The following is a 17,497-nucleotide window of genomic DNA, read 5'->3' as shown; positions in this document are numbered from 1 at the left end:
GCAAACAAGTTTCAGAAAGCATCTTGAAAGAATTGTGGGAACCCAGTAACCAAATCACAAAACCAGATCAGTGGTCAGATTGCACTGAGCATTGTGAGCACATAGCTGTTGTTCATTATAAATGTGGATACAGGAATAACAACTCAAAGTTGACAAAAAGTGTGACAAAAGCATGTCAACAGGAAGTCAAGCAACATAGAAACAAAATGTTTTATATATAAAAGAAAACAGAAAGACTTGCATTTCTATAGTGCCTTTCACCGCCGCAGGATGTCCCAAAGAGCTTCACAGCCAATGAAGTACTTTTGGAGTGTCGTCACTGTCATAATGGAAGAAAGGCGGCGGCCATTTTGCACACCGCGAGGTCCCACAAACAGCAATGAGATAAATGACCAGATGATTTAGTGATGATGACTGAGGTTTAAATATTGACCAGGGCACCGGGGAGAACTCTGCCCTTTCAGGTGGGCGTAAAAGATCCCAGGGCACTATTCGAAGAAGAGCAGACAGGGCCTTGGTTTAAAGTCTCATCCAACAGATGCATGAATAAGGGCAGAATGTACACCTTTAAAATGGAGACTGAATTATGTCTGTGTGCACTCTGCTCCAAACAAACCCAACCCTCTAACCTCAATTCACTTTACGACTACACTTGATCTTGACTCACTGCGTGCAAGGGAAATCAATTAGTGTTAGATAAAAATTCTCATGTCTGTGCGCATTGTTCCAAATTTTCTGCATTAGAAATTCCTATGTCTACATTTATAATGGGACCTTACCATGTAAATTTGACAGGCTCTGATTATAACCTCACCCAAAGGAGGCATTGCATTCCCACCGTTAGTGAGTGTAATTATAGCTTGTAAAGTTTACATAGGCAGTTTCCATTCTAAACGTGGACACAGGAATTTATAGCAAAAACGTCTAAAAATTAGGAGAGGACATTGGACTTTAAAATGGGGATTATTATGTCTGTGTACAACCGAGTCAAATTATATCCTGCCATCTAACCCACTTCACACTTGGTCTTCAATCCTTGTGTGCATGGGAGAGAGTAGAAATAGATTTTTTTAAATCTCATATTTACAAGCACATCCCTTCAACTCTTTCCATTGTAAATATGAGGGTGGGTGAAAGACTTCAAACTATAAAATTAAAACTCACCTATCTCTGGCCTGCCACTGGGGCCACCACTGACACTCTGGAGGATGGTGTGCAAGGCAAATGAGCTACCAAACCATCTGGTTAATACCTCTGATGGATCTGCATCTACTTCAGGGCTAGGCCCAGCTCTGCCCCCTCCACTGAAGCTCGAGAAATCCTGGACAACAAAGAGGGGCAGCGACCCGTAGAAATGGTCTCGGCCTCTTTATTCTGACTTTGGCACTCGGGAAATGGGTGTGCCCTGGGAGCAAAGGTCAGGAAAATCAGCCCCTTAATCTTTAAAAAAGTTATTGTACAATTTATTGGTACAAAAAAAAAGAACACTTGGAAATGTAAAAACTGCTTTGAAAGAATGAGAAAAAATTTATTAATGTGTATAAGAAAAACAAACCATGTGATTATGTTTCTGTTACAGTCAAGCTACTGATTGAATGGAAGCACATCTGCAATCAGGCATTTCAGTTCGAAAGTATTCTCAACATATATACTTATAAAAGAGGCATGCATAAATATAAAAGCAGAACCCTTCTACAACTCTTCAAAACTGGTTAAATCCAGGTAGGTTTGCGTTTATCATTTTAGTGATTTTATTTTTGGCTCAACATAGCAAAGCCATTTTAAAATAAATTCTAAGTATATTTGGAAGTTATGCAAATGTAGGTAGTTTGACAATCTGTGCTGTTTCACAAATACTTAAAAATGATGCAAGCTGTTCAAAGTGGTGAGAGGGAGAATGCCCATAACATTCTGTTTTCATAAAAGGGCTGCAGTTTGTTTGCAAAAAAAAGCTAGACACATATCCACAGTAGTCCAACCCCGCACAATGAATTGTAGCACTCAAACAGGTGGGTGAGGTGTAGCACCAAAAAAGTTAACCATTTTCCATAAGTGGACTGGATACCGTACAAGCCCAAATCAGTTCCTCGGCCAGCTACGATGCACAAGGGAGCAGACTAAAATAAACCAACTACAAATCTAGCTCACCGCCCACAGTGACATGTCCAAGTGCCATAGAGGAGGGAGTGAGTAAATCAACGCACGGTAAAATCTGAACTCCACCGTGACCACCCTCACATCTTCCTGTTAACACAACTCTGGGTCCCCCTTCATAGTGGCAAGGTACTTAGGTAATGGAAGGAAGTTATACCTGGGCATAAGGTGATCCCATTTATTTCTTCCCCCCAAAAAGTGCTTTAAGAAAAATAACCTTGCAATCTACGAGTATAAACCTTTTCCCTTTTATCAAACATTGAACCGATCAACAGTGACTACATTTTTCCTGTCATAAGATTCACTCTTGGTGTATACTCTTTATTCCCCTCCGATTGGTATGGATTCCCCTCTGGTTTAAAAGGTGGTATAGCATGAAAGCAAGCATCCTCGAGCGTAAACACACACACATACATCTCATTCCATCCTCAGTGGGCACATACAAAACCAGCCCACTTCTAATAGTTTATCATTACTGGCACCATATGTCAAGGCCTTTAATAAAATTCACAAGTTTTTAAAAAAAAATTAACCTAGGTATTCTTTGACAATTGCCTCCCCATTATACTGTTGAGAATTTCTGTTCCTCACAATAAACAATCATCTCCAAGTTGAGGAAGAGGTACAGTAGCAACACTTTTAGACATTATGGTGGCACATTGTCGTCACAATATATCTCGAGATAAAGGAGAACGTTTATGACATTGGATAAGCATTTTGTGTTGATAGTGCAGGGCCTTAGGCCTGACCACTCCCCTCCTCCTACACACACAAGGCCATATCAAGATACAATATTAAGTCCCACCAAAAATTCCAGACTAATTGAATAATGTAACTGGAGTTAGGTAGTTTTAAACTAAGCCCGAAAGGTCCTTCCTCTGGCCAGTGGGTCTGTTTTGTTATCCAGTTGCCTGGTTGTATACTCTAATCAAACTACCCAGATACAGTAAACAAGACCCAAATCATGCCATTTGATTGTATATTTCTGATGCAAACTGGGAGGTGCCTAAAAGTCACACTGTACTAAAAAGTGTGAATTTTCTGGCTAATTTGTCCTTTTAACCAAGTGAACGAATTTCAACGGAGCTGCTCCCCTCCCCCGATTTTACAAAAACCTTTGCATTAACCTGTGAGCCAATCGAAGAATACTTAATCTGCAAATCCTGTGTTAAAAGTTAAAATACACTACAGCACAAAATACCAAAAAGTTTGGTTTATAAAAAAGACATAGCAATACCATGCAACTTTGCTTGTGTAACCAGCATTGGTATGAATGAAGTTAAAGGTGGAAGACTGAACTTGTAATCAACCTAATCAATGTATGCAAATTGCACGTTAGCATAAACTAAACATATTAGCATTAACAAATATGGCCACATTTGAATAAAGGAACACACGCAGATGAAACTCTTTGCCCCACTCCCACACATTACCCTATTACACAAGCAAAGCAAAAGCAGCAAATATTTCAATTACTAAGGGCAATCGTGTAAACCCCATTACATCCAGGCAAGAAGAATTTTTTTTTTAATGCACATCCACAGTCTCAGCTTCAACATTTTCCGAAGACCGTAAACATTTGGCAGCTGCTTGCATTTAAACGCACTTGTTACAACGGAATCGCATCGCGACCCCTTTATAGGTTGGTCAGCCCAACACCAAGCCCAGGCTCGCTGAACATCAAAGGAATTCATTTGATAACGCCCCTGCCCCTCTCCCGGTACTACCGTACACATTCGGGCACAAAGCAGCGTGCAGTTCCCCGCCACACGACAGGACAGTTGAGCTTCATTTCATGATGCAAATAGTTCAGCCGCCCGCTTCATACAGTTTTCTGATCAGATATTCGGCATACTTAACCAAAGAGAAATCCACAGAAACAGACAGCCGAGAGCACCAAGGTCACATCGCCCTTCTCCACCCTCATGACAACAGGTGCCTTGATCAAACATGTTGGGGGTGGAGAGATAACAGTATCCAGTCCATCGCAGACAGCTTTCCTACTTAGATCATGAATCGCAGCACATCTGAGGTGAACTTGAGGGAATTTTTCTTTTTTTTAAAAAAAACAGCTGAATTCGACATAATTCCTGGTTTCTGCAGAGGCAGAGAGGTGGGCTGAACTTGTGATCTGGCACCCAGCTCTGTGTCCAATGACGCCATGAGAAACGGCAAGAGACTGTACACGGGATCACTTTCAAAGTGTGGACTACTTCTTTCTCCCCCATGCTTAAATGAACACGATAGCGAGCCATATCTGATAAGAGATTCCCTTCCACCCAAAAGGCTTTCCATTCTGGCTCTCCACAATTGAGATTACCACCAATGCTATCGCAAAATGCCATTTCAGCGTGCCCAGTGAGCTTTTAAATTTTTAGTTTTTAAGTACATCTACACCTCAGAAGAGACGCACGTTTAAGACACACTACGCTAACATTAAATATAGCCCAGTAGAACTAGAAAAGTAATTACAAAGATAAATTGTGGCATTAGATCATACACCACATTCGTCCAGTTTATGGCTGAATAAAGATGGACAATGTATTCCAGCTTGCCCCATAGCTAGGTGGTTTCATCATTCCTAGCTTGCTCTTCCACAATGATTGGCACAACAAGGCAGCATTTTAATTTCACCATTAAACAGTTGTTAAAAATGCTTCATAAGAAGCTCGTTAATAAGGTGCAAAATCCTTTTCTCTACTTGATTAGTACAGTGCTCTCCTTGATTCATTTTTTAAAAAAAACATTATGCAAATTACATCATAGCAATCCATCAATAAACTTGCCCAGTCATATTTTTTTTAAATGCAACACTATTCCCTTCATAGACCTTTGTCAAAGCCATAAGCAATAGTTATTGTATTACTAAATTCATATTTCAAAACAAATCGATGGACATAATGAACTTAAATGTGGGTAAGTTATGCAAAGAAGCAAAAAGGGATCAAGTCAATTCTGAATCCACCAAAGGCATGGTTACAAAATAGACATTCATTCATTCGTGATTTTATACAAATTAGGCTGATATTAAATTTGGAAAAGTAAATATTTCATCAGACAGTGGACGTGGTTTGATCACACTACCTGAATCTCTACATCACTTGAAGCCTTTAGAGCAACTAGGATCATTTTCGCAAATTTTGAATAAAAAGGACTATGATCAGTATTTGAAGGCACCTTGTGTTTTAACAGTTGTTACATAACAAGTCAATAAAAGATTCAAGATGGGTATTTGAATGCAGTTCTTGGGCAGGTGAAATGAGAGAGTTTCACTACATTGGTTAACCACCAAGTATTCTGAGCTAAGGATCTAAATAGAGCCCAAAACCAAAATATATTCAAACACCTCAAACCAATTCTTTTCCCCTTCAAAACCCAATGAGTAATTATGGCTTGGATGCCTTTCACAACAAAAAAAAAAGCAACTTAGTCATTTGTTTTTGATCTCTTCTACACTTTCTCTTCATTCCTCTTCTTTCTCACATCTCATCAATAAGCTTAGATGTTTACTGTATGAGCATGCTTCTTGCACAGTAGCTTGTCCTTCTTTGAGAAGAAGGTTTGGCCTTCCAAATTTACACAACACACCTGGAACAAAAAAAAAAGCACTCAATAATTAATATGAAAGTGTCCACTTAACAGAAAAGACGATGCCCACTTTAATACACAAATAGGCAGAGTAAAAAGCTTCAGCCAGTAAATTAAAATGAGGTCAAAAATGTAAAAGTGATTGATGAACAAAGGAAGACAATTCCACTTAATAGGCCTTTGATATTTTGTTGCCTATGAATGAGGCTATTCCAACTTTCTGCTGAGTCACAAATAAAACAAATAGTTGCACACCAGTTCCATTTTCTGTGGCGCTGCTCCCAGCCAAAGAGTGACAGCCCAGGAATGAGCGGACGGGTGTGTTCAAAGTAAGGCAGGAGTGTGCAGCAATCAAAGGCTGAGGTTCTAGAGAGCTGGAGGCCTGAAACAGTGGAAGGTTAAGGCAGCGAGCGGCAGGCTTTGGGCGAGAGTGCTGAGAATGATATGGTTGGAAAAGTGCAGGGGTGCAAGAAAAAGCAGGTTGTCAGTTCTTGAGATAGACCAGGACTTGGACATGCCTTCCTGCCTTCATTTCCTGGGATGTCTGTGGACATTGAAAAGGGGAACTGAATCTCCATAATGGTTTCACTGTGAGAAACAACTTATAAAATGAACTATTCAGAAAGGAGAGTTTCTATTTTTCCCATGATGGGATTGGTTCAAGAACCAAAATCAGAAAACTGGAACATGATGGTACAGCCAAAAAAAAAGTAGGTGCTTAAGGCAATGCAATGAAGTGACTTAAGAAATAAATCAACTGAACCAATTGGCTAAAATTAAGTAATGTGACAAGAGCAGGTTTGATATTAACTCTCACATAGGTTAATACTGAAGCAACAAGATGGCGTATGTTTATTGTGGGCTTTTCCATAGCAGAGCCAGATACCAAGTACCGATCAGTGTGTTTGAAGCCAAGGCATGTACACCAAAGCTCTAATAGTCTCCAAATAGTTACCTGAACTTGTCTGTAAGTTGCTGGGTCAACGGTACAATGTGCTGTACATTTGACGACCAGGGATGAGGAGAAACATAATGGAGGAGAACGACTGGGTCAGCAGTGAAGTGCTGCGGCTAGGAGTGAACTGGGATTCAAAGCAGAATTCACGACAGTTGCAAGTTCCAATCTGTTTGTACATGACAACCAACCCTGCCGGAATGGCCATAGCCTGTGTTCAGTACTTGGACAGTCAGCATTAGTATTTGCTCATAACTTTACTTCGATTGGACTTGCATTAATTTGATTTATGGCCATTGTGTCTGACCTTTGTCTTTTTCCAAAGAAAAACATGAGGTTAGTTATATTAAAACAGTAACATTACAGTTTTTGACAAGAAAACTCAATATTTGGAGTACTTGGATAACATGTAGAGTGTGACAACCCTCCATCACAACAGTGACTCAAGGTACTTTGTTTGCAAAACCGTTCTCAACATAGAAGAGGTTACAAAGTTTGAATTCCAAAGGAATTGTTAAATAAAATAAAGCTTGGCCCAACTAAATAAATAGGGTTTCTACTGAAGTTTTTTTCAAAAAGTCTAGTCCTTTTTTTGGGGCACCTTTGGGGAAGGACTATTAAGACAGACAGGATGAAAGATAGAAAGAAAAGCAAGACAGACAGAAGGAAGTAAAGAAAGAACAAACTTGCATCTTTCACAACCTCAGGACAGCCCAGTGTTTCACAGCCAATGAAGCAATTTCGAAGTGTAGTCACTGTTGTAATATAGGGAAACACAGCAGCCAATTTCCACACAGCAAGGTCCCACAAATGACCAGATAATCTGTTTTGATGGTGTTGGTTGAGGGATAAATCTTGGCCAGGACACTGGGGAGAACGCCCGTGCTCCTCTTCGAATAGTGCCATGGGATCTTTTACATCCACCTGAGAGTTTCCCATTTGAAAGACGGCACATCCAACAGTGCAGCACTCCCTCAGTACTGCACTGACATGTAAACCTGGATTACGTGCTCAAGTCTCTGAACGGGGACTTGAACCCTGAACCCTCTGACTCAGATGTGAGAATGCCACTGCTGAGCCAAGATTTAGTCCCATTCTGAAAATTTAAGGAATATGTAAAATAATTTTTTTCTTAAAAATGTTGTACTTGTCCTCAAAATGTCTGCATACTTTATACTTCTAATCTGTCTCAACATAATGCAATACACAAAATACATTCACATTTTACCAGTTATTTCTGCTTAATACCCATCTTTCAACAAAGCACAGATGAACACATCTTTAATTTATAAATAAAATCTTACATTTGTGTGCATTTCCTGTCAATTTTTCCCATTATAAATTCTTATGTCCACAGTTATGAAGAAAACAGCCTATGCAAACTTGTCACACTGTAATTACACCCTCCTGACAGTGGAGGCACAGCAGTTATAGTCAATCACCCATGATGCTGCACATGTTACGTCAGAGAGCAAGGCCTCTTAAAATTCAACATGGTTTTTAAAAAAAAAATCAAATTAGAATGAGGAAAGACACTATCTGTCTACCTCTCAATCTCTATCAGCTTCTGTTTCATAAATGTTTGCATTTAGAATGTCTTGCAGGTGTAAGCAATTAATTACCTTGTGTCAACAAATTAGTTGGCTTCAAAATTTCCTCCTCTCTTACTCAGCTTAATACATTTTCTGAAATTTATAGAAACCAGAACAGCAGCTTCTACTGGTAGGTTAGCTGTACACTATAACAGAGAATAAAATTTTCAGAAGCTAATTGAACGATTTGAGGGGAAAAGCCACCCGTTAGTCCAAATGTGTAATTACAGTGTGACGAGTTTACAAAAAAAGGTAATTTCTATTATAAATATGGACATAGGAATTTATAATGCACAAAAGTTGACAAAAAAAAGTCTGATGAAAAGAATGACAATCGGAAGCAAGGCTTTGTAGACAGGGCGTACGAGCAGATGCAAGGTTTTCTTAATAAGATACAGAGATCATGAGGTAAGCAGTCATGCTTTACTTACAGCACAGACAAAACAGGTGTCATGCCAAGTGTGGCCTAAGGCCTGAAGGAATTTATCTCCAGCTTCAATAGGAAAGTCACAGCCGTGGCAACTAGTGCCAAATAAATTATAATAATCTGTGGGGGGGAAAAAAAAAAATATTCATTAATTCCATTGCCCATTTGTAGTACGAGCTCTTTAACGAGCCTCAAGATATGATGTCATGCAAACAGAGCCCGACAGACAGAATACAGCTGTTTGGGTAACACACTAGTACAAGATTACTGAAGGTACGAGACTAAATCTCCTTCGCAGCTTCAAAAATATATAATTCTCCATCATATACTTGTTTAACTACGAGTGTTATACAGTTAGCCACTGTTATTTTGTGCGCTGTATTACTATAGTCCCTCAAGTAGGGGGATGTTAAGCAAACCTCAGGTTAGTTTGTAATACCTTCTTGGGCGGCACTATAAAGATCAAGAGCGAGTATTACCTTTCTCGCAGTAAGGATCCCCATCCTCCATGTGGAAAACATTGTTGCGAATGGGTTGCATGCAAGCCACGCACACAAAGCAGTTAACGTGCCAGGTCTGCTTCAAGGCATTGATAATTTCCTGTGAGGCCAGCAAAAACAAGAGTGAGAAGGGAGCTATCAAGTTTGCTGACCTTATTCACGTTGCAAGAGGAAAGGAAGCTGGGCACATTTTCTTACCTAAAGCAGCGCCATAATCAGGAGAGAAAAACAAACTCTTGCACAAGAGGGAATTTAAAAACCCGCAGGCCCTCGAGAGGACAAGTTTCATCGCGTAAGTAGGTTTTGAAACATTATGCAAAATAGATTTCAGTAAAATAGTTAAAAATGCACAATTTTTACAAACAATAATTCATCCATATAATTATGATGCAGCAATACTAATAATCATGTTCTGATGAAAGGTCATTGACCTGAAATGTTAACTCTGTTTCTCTCTCCCCAGATGCTGCCTGACCTGTTGAGTGTTTTTCCAAGCATTTTCTGTTTTCATTTCAGATTTCCAGCATCCGCAGTGTTTTGCTTTTGTTTCGATAAATCACGCTGTTTCCTTCTCATCTCCCAGATGTGCATCCCAGGCCACAACTGCAGTTATGGCTTTTATTTTATTCGTTCTCGGAACATGGGCGTCGCTGGCAAGGCCGGCATTTATTGCCCCGAGAGGGTGGTGGTGTGCCTCCTTCCTGAACTGCCGCAGTCAGTGCGGTGTGTTGCCATTTGATACAACAACTGAGTCACTTGCTGGACTACTTCAGAGGGCAGTGAGGTGTCAACCACGTTGGTGTGGGGCTGGAGTCACTTTTAGGCCAGACCGGTAAGGACGGCAAGTTTCCTTCCCTAAATGGTATGAGTGAACCAGTTGGGTTTTACCGACAATCCGACAGCTTCATTTTAACTTAAAAAAAAACTGATTTCAAATTCTCAAACTGCTACAGTGGGACTTGAATTTTACTTCTCCGGATTATTAGTCCAGTAACATAGCCATTACACGACCGCACCCATGACTGGCTATCGGAGGATCTACTTTCAAAATGTATTTCTGATCTTTTAGGTTACAAGCCGTATCTTTCCCCATTAATTCTCCATGCACCATGAGTTAATCCAGCAATACAACAGGATAAATCACAATGAGTGGCAGTCGTTTTAGAACAGCGTTGTCATCAGGTGTATTCAGTGCATCAGTACCAGCACGTTTTAAAAAAAAAACGTCTTACTTAAGTCAATACATTGATGTAACTCACCATGTATCACCACAACCAGTGATGCTCTCTCTTTGGGCAACATAAGTTTGAAGGAGCAACATGTAGGATTGTACTACTGGGTGCTGTTCTCCTGCCCCCCACCCCACAGTTCAAGTGGACAAAATTATGAAAATTTCTCACACACCATCATAAAAGAGGCTTTAAAACAGTTGTACATCACCAGTTCCAGAATTATTAGAACGGAATACACGAATGATTTGGATTTCTATAGCGTCTTTCACGGCCTCAATGTGAAGCACTTTACAGCCAACGAAGTACTTTTGAAGTGTAGTCACTGCGTTATAATGTAAGAAACGTGACAGCCAATTTGCTCACAGCAAGCTCCTACAAACAGCAATGTGATAATGACCAGATAATCTGTTTTTTTTTAGAAAAAAGAGATGTTGGTTGAGGGCTAAAGATCGGACAGGGCACTGGGGAGAACGCCCCTGCTCGCCTTCGAAATGCCTGGACTAGTAATATTGTTTTTTAAAAATCAGAAATTTTACTACTTATGGGGAATCTCCCTGGGTCAATGCCCAGGCTCACTGGCTTGGGTGGGTCAGAGCACCCATAGAATCCACTAAACCTGGCGCAGAGGCAGGAGAGCATCCATTTATCTTCAGAATTTCCCCTTTTCTGCCTTTTTTATTTATTGATAATTCCGTAGCAATGTAGAATTGTTTCGATATCGCTGGAGCAGTAACTCATGCTCAGGAACCTCGACATACCATCACATTTGACTGCAACTCCCTGTGACACCACTATAAATGGTTACGTGTGTGCGCACATGCACGCATGTGTGCGTGTACGTGTACCATTGACCCTTGCTTAAAGGGCAATTCTAACCTCTGGTGAAAGTGAATGGATTACATAACGTGGTCACATTATAAAAATGACCGAACATCCTATAGGCAGTCTGTGTACTGACTGCTGACATTAAGTTTACCAAGAATACCTCATCCTGCCACCTGATGCACAAACTTTCTACCAGAGTGGTGAACGTTTCAATGGAAGCAACATGCGTAAAGTAAGAAAAACAAATGCTTTCTCTAAATACATACAGCAGAGATTCATCCTCACATCCGCATGGCTCCATTTCACATTTACTTAATGTAGTAAGCATGGCGGGCCAAAGGATTCAGATATTATCTTAAATAGCACAGGCATCAGAATGACAAATTTCCATCTGGAACTTTTTGTCCCTTTAACCTATGGTTTCAACGGCTAGCTGTGCAAAAACCCCATCTTACACTTAATGCTGGAGTTAACAGCTTGTGAGAATGACCTTTCAATCTAGAAACCAATCAATGTTTTCAAACAAACTCTTTCCAAAAATGCCTTAAATACTTAGAAGCTAGAATAGCAGATTTTCTTTTTAAAAAAAGGCCATAAGCAGTTACTTCTGGGTAAACCTTGAACATTGGGCTTGATGGCTTAGTTTGTTGACCAGAATAAGCAAGTCTCGATAAGAAACTCTCCACAAATTTGGGGAGAAGACTAGCACTTCTTTGGCACTGTCAAACAACAAGCATCAAGCAGGGAAAGGAAGTACAAAAACTGCAGTTTACAAAGCAAACATCCCTCTTCTTCCCAGTCTCCTCTAATAACCCTGGATTGAGAGCGCGCACGGGGATCTCTCCCTCAGGGACCCTACACAGCCAGGTTGTAGGCCCCATCCTCTGTGGAGAGCCTGTGATTTGGGATAGCAAAGGTCGTTGGTATCGGTGCCAGAGATCTGAGGGAGACCCTGGCCACAATCCTGCAAATCTGGCCAGGTGCCAACCAATTGCTTTTTCGAAGTCCAGAAAGCATTCCTCTGGCACAGGGAGTGCTCCTTGGACAGCCTGGAAATTGACTCCAATTAGGGTGATGGCCTGGGTTGATTCCATCTGGGATTCCTCCATATTCACTCGCAGGCCCGAATCTCTACTTGGAGACAAAACTTTTGAATAGTTCCCCTGGTCCCTCCTGGGAGCTAGCCAGCAAGCTTGTTATCCCTTCTAGATAAGTAAGTGCAGTTCTCTCAGCTATAGATGTGCAGCTATTACTGGACAATTTATAAAGAACCAGAGGCTAGAGACTAGGCTGGTAGTGCAATATCCTATGTGACCACCAGCTGGAACATAGAAGTTCTCCATGGCTCTAATAATTATGACAGTACATCTTGGATCAAGATGCAAGCCAGTCTCCTGGGCACACTGGCTGAATGACTGTGGGTATTATGGACATCTTGAGTTTTTTTGTTTTGTTTTCGTGGATTCCGTCCAGCTTTGAGCTTTCCAATCCCATGTATTTTTGGAAGAGCAGAACTTTTGGAGCAGGAGAACTTTGGCCACAAGTTTTCTGATCGGATTCTTTTTTGGGTTGAAGCAAAATACTGGAGGTGCAGCTTCAGTGTCTCTGGTGCTCCAGGGATAAGCACGGGAGGTGGGGCTTTTTTGTTAAGAGCCCCTATTCGATCACTTTGGTCATAATCTTGCTGGAGATTGACAATCCAGCCACATCCTTATCTTGTAGAAAGTAGATCCTGATCTGGAGTAGGTTACACTCATTTCGCCTACTGGCATGTCTGTGGATGGCACTTTGCCAAATCTAAGACAAAGTCTGCATTGAGACTGCTAGTTAAAAATTATCTGGTGCATCTTTCCTCCAAGATCTCATTTTCTCTGAATTCTTTAAACTAATTCATTATTTTATTTTTTTTCATTTTGTATTCATTCTTGGGATGTGGACATCGCTGGCAAGGCTAGCATTTATTGCCCATCCCCAGTTGCCCTTAAAAGGTGGTGGTGGGTCACCTTCTTGAATCATTGCAGTTGTGTGATGTAGTGGTTAGATACAACGGAGTAGTTTGCTAGGCCGCTTCAGAGGGCAGCTAAGAATCTACCAGTTGGTGTGGGACTGGAGTCACATATAGGCCAGAAAGGGTAAAGATGGCAGCTTTCCTTCCCTAAAAGGACAGTAGTGAACCTGTTGGGTTTTTATGACAATCCAACAATTTCATGGTCACTTATACCAATACCAGCTTTTTATTTTCACATTTTTAAAAAAATGAATTCAAATTCTCAAATTGCCATGGTGGGAATTGAACTCACGAGGCAGGTAGTCACATTCCTGCACTAACTATACAATGGATTAATGGAGATGAAAAGGAAACCGGACATCTCATTACTTTCAGTCAACACGCCAAGACAAAACTTTTGGGGGATCACTAATTAAGTTCATTCTATTGGATGATTAGTATTTCGGGGTTTAACTGGCATCAATGCCACATGGCCAGCTGCAGCAGGTTTCCAATTTACACTAGGCATGAATTATGAATTGAAATACTTATTCAAAAATAAAATGACATTTCGCTGAGACTAACAGATTGTTTTAAGCGTGCCCCAACGTACAGAGGATCGCAAGAAAACAAGGATTGGTTCAGGAGCAACTTATCCTCTTTCAATCAGTCCTGCAGGCGAGATCTGAATCTTCTGGCTCAAATTCACCTCAGACTAAAGCGGCCTCTCTCCCTTTGCTGGCTGGAAGAGTCGTACGTGAACCGAGTTTGGGCAGTTTCACCTCCGCTTCCTGCTGGACTCTCAGCACAAAAGCAACGTCTAATTGAGTTAGCAGTTGGCAATCTCCTCAGTTGACCCGTGTGGGGAAATGGAAACAGTGCTGCACGGGTGCAATTGAAGAGTGCGCTCATGAGATTGGGGTTGAGGCAACTTGTTTTGGGAACTCTACTCTAACCATTGCTGCAGCTGACTTGGGAATGTTTGATGCAGAGACTGACGGGAGAGCATTTTAACTGCTCCTGCCCGGTGGAAACCAGGTTGGGGGGGGGAGGGTGCCAGTTAAAACGGAGCGGGAGACTTACCCACAGGCCTGCCGCCCCCTCAAGGATGCCCGCCTGAAGTTAGGTTTTTTTTTAAGTATGCATATTGAGCTCCGATGACACCCTCAGGGACCCGAGTATTATCTTAACTTGAGGCCCGAGCTACCGTGGCTTCCTTGCCAGGTCAAACCTAGCGGGAAGTGGACCCAGGGCCAGAAGAGGCCCCAGCCAAGTATGTTGTTTCTTAATTTTTTTGCAGTTTCCATGGGAGCCAGGAGAAGCAGCAGCGAGTTGAGGAGACATTTTTTCACGCTGCGAGTTGTTCCGATTTGGAACGCACTGCCTGAAAGGGCAGTGGAAGCAGATTCAATAGTAACAACTTTCAAAAGGGAATTGGATAAATATTTGAAGGGGAAAAATGAGCAGGGCTACGGGGAAAGGGACTAATTGGATGACACTTTCAAAGAGCCAGCACAGGTACGATGGGCTGAATGGCCTCCTTCTGTGCTGTAAGATTCTATAATACTATTGACATACTCAAAGTGCACTGTTCCAATGGTGCAGTGTCATATGTTCCAACAAGTAGTGCAATGTAATCATAAGATTCCACAAATCGCCAATCTTCGTCATACTACAGTGAAGGGATATGCATGGAGGGGAGTTACTTCAGTTGCCAGATGTTGTATACTTCCCCTGCAGAGGGGAAAATATAAATCAGTGGTTAAATCACCCTGGCTCACTTTCATGTCTTTCGCAGTGCCCTAGTGCAAGAGTGGCAGAGGAAAGGAATGTGCGCATGCATGTTTCAGTTGGCCAAGAAATGGTGCATCACACGAGGCCTGCAGAGTGGCAGAAGTTTCAAAATGAAGAGGGTGGGGGGGATAATGTATTACTGTATGCTGCAGAAATATAGAATAAGTGCAATGAGATTGCCTGAATACAAGAATTATATGCTGGTGTGGGTCAGGTTGTAGTATTACTGGTTCATTCAGGACAGCATCTTAAATTCAAGTTTAAGTATTACTGGACTAAAAACAGAAAATGCTGGAGAAGCTCAGCAAGTGAGGCAGCATCTGCGGAGAAAGAAACAGAGTTAACGTTTCAGGTCGAAGACCTTCCGTCAGAACTGGAAGATGTTAAAGAGTTAACGTTTTTAAGCAAGTACAGAGCCAGGGAAAGGAAAGAACAAACAGGAAAGCCTGTGATAGGGTAGAGGGCAGGAGTGATTAAATGATGAATGGGATGATGGTGCAAGGCAAGGAGGATGGTAATGGGACAAGTAAAGAAACAAAAGATGGGTCTAGAGGAGCTGTGAAGCCATTACTACCCTCCTTGCCTTGCACCATCATCCCTTTTATCATTTAATCACTTGCCCTCCACCCTATCAGAGACCTTCCCTTTTGTTCTTTCCTTTCCTCCCCCACCTTTCCCTGGCTCAGTACTTGCTTAAAAAAACTTTAACTCTTTAACATCTTCCAGTTCTGACGAAAGGCCTTCGGCCTGTAACGTTAACTCTGTTTCTTCAGACACTGACTCACTTGCTGAGCTTCTCCAGCATTTTCCGTTTTTCATCTCAGATTTCCAGCATCTGCAGTATTTTGCTTTTGATTTAGCATTACTGGTTCATTCAGGGCAGCATCTTCAACTTACTCACCCCCAAGATCTTCCTCTGGCAGCGGGCACATTCGGGGGCAAAGAACTGCTCGTAGCACTTCTCGCAGTACACCGAACCCTTCTCTTCCACAAACCCAATGTTGGCAAGAGACAGATTACAATAGACGCACGTAAACTCTTCCGGGTGCCAAGATCGACCCATTGCCACAAGAAACGGACCTCTGTTAGAACAAACACAAACACAAACACAAACCAATCACTAAACAAACAGCAAAAACTACTTATCTGAAACGTCAAAATACAATGTGGCTCCTCAGAAATGAAATGACAATTAGCAAGAGATTTCCAGTTGCTCAACCCTTCCCATTCACCAGGACAATAAGGAAACCAATTTTTTTTTTAAAAAACTGTTCTGTTATGCTTTTCATAGTCAGAAATGCAGGTGCAAATCAGATTTCGGTGAAGAGTTAAGAACAGTCTTAGTGAGATACATGGACTTCCCACGTTAATCTGCACAGATCACGTGAAACATCGCAAGCAAGTTTAAGAGTTACATCTCGAGGGTAAATTAAAAATGGATTAAACTACCCCTGCATAATAAGCGCCTTCAAAAAGGGTCACAAAATATCCCCCCCCCCCCCACTTAAGGACAAACTTTACTTTGTTTCTATTATATAAAAGAAGTGCAGCTTCAGGTTTTATGCATCCAGAAGTCTATAAAACAAACAAAGTTTAACTATAGTTAATGTCTACCATTCGGTTTTACAACTGCAGTCTTTAGATTATATTAAACTGAAAACCTGTGCATCCACATAGCACTGCACACAATGCAAGACGGTACATTCATTGGCTGTGGGGAGGGAAGAATTTGTTTGCAGATACAAATGAGAAGAGTGTGGATTGAGGGGGAAAAAAAAGTGAGGTAAACTGGTCCATGCTACTATAACCCTGAACCATCCATCTTTCAGGCGATCACTATCAAACCTGAATGCTCATTTCAAATATTAATTAGTCTTCATTACTTCTACAAAGGCTAATCTGTTAATCGTTCATCCGAATGAGCCACCTTAAACACCTCATCCATTATTCAACGGATACTCTATCGAGTGAGACGTATCTGCCAGTTTGAACATTTCTACAGCTTTTTCATTAATCGTTTTGCAACAAAAACATTGTACTTGCATGCAAAACGCACTTAACAATTTAATGCATTTTTAACCTGCAGAAATCCCAACTGGAAGCAATAAATGGGGATTAAAAAGGTCTGAGTTTTGAGAAAGAACAGCGCTGCAGTGAATTTTAAAAATAGGGCATTGCGTAAAAATGGGTGTGATGTTAACACATCTGTGCAGGAGATACCACCTGCTTAAAATGCAGTCCAGGGGCCGAGTCGTTCCGCATAGTTAACAGGGAATGGGCCCGCAAAACTCTGAGGCACTAGATGGCCCAATTCCTTCCTCGCTCAGACGTGACGGATCGAAATCCTGCCCTAACCTGATGCACCAATAACCTCGGTACAAGCACCTCCTGACATCAGTGCCCTTTCAGGCGCTCACAATCCCCAACAATACAAGCCCTTATG

At 41.3% G+C, this 17,497-nt stretch overlaps 1 protein-coding gene across 13 annotated transcripts in view; it reads right to left on the bottom strand.

The window, feature by feature from the left end:
- Positions 1–1,504: 1,504 nt before the first annotated feature.
- The window catches only part of LOC137330224 (PDZ and LIM domain protein 5-like), a 274,221-nt gene continuing 258,228 nt past the window's right edge, over positions 1,505–17,497 (bottom strand). For 5 of the 13 annotated variants that reach the window (XM_067994482.1, XM_067994481.1, XM_067994483.1 and 2 more), the window contains 4 exons: positions 15,956–16,136; positions 9,196–9,316; positions 8,721–8,836; positions 6,533–6,824 (listed from right to left, as the gene is read on the bottom strand). In XM_067994482.1, coding sequence (XP_067850583.1) covers positions 6,723–6,824; positions 8,721–8,836; positions 9,196–9,316; positions 15,956–16,136 — 520 coding nt within the window. In that variant the 3' untranslated portion in view covers positions 6,533–6,722. Of the gene's footprint in view, positions 5,743–6,530; positions 6,825–8,720; positions 8,837–9,195; positions 9,317–15,955; positions 16,137–17,497 lie in introns of those variants that run through there. The other 8 variants (XM_067994479.1, XM_067994476.1, XM_067994478.1 and 5 more) reach the window with 3 other exon arrangements.

The sequence above is a fragment of the Heptranchias perlo genome, chromosome 1 (genome assembly GCF_035084215.1).
Source record: "Heptranchias perlo isolate sHepPer1 chromosome 1, sHepPer1.hap1, whole genome shotgun sequence".
Taxonomy (NCBI): domain Eukaryota; kingdom Metazoa; phylum Chordata; class Chondrichthyes; order Hexanchiformes; family Hexanchidae; genus Heptranchias; species Heptranchias perlo.
Note: the sequence above shows the minus strand (reverse complement) of the source record. Positions and strands in the feature narration are given on the sequence as shown.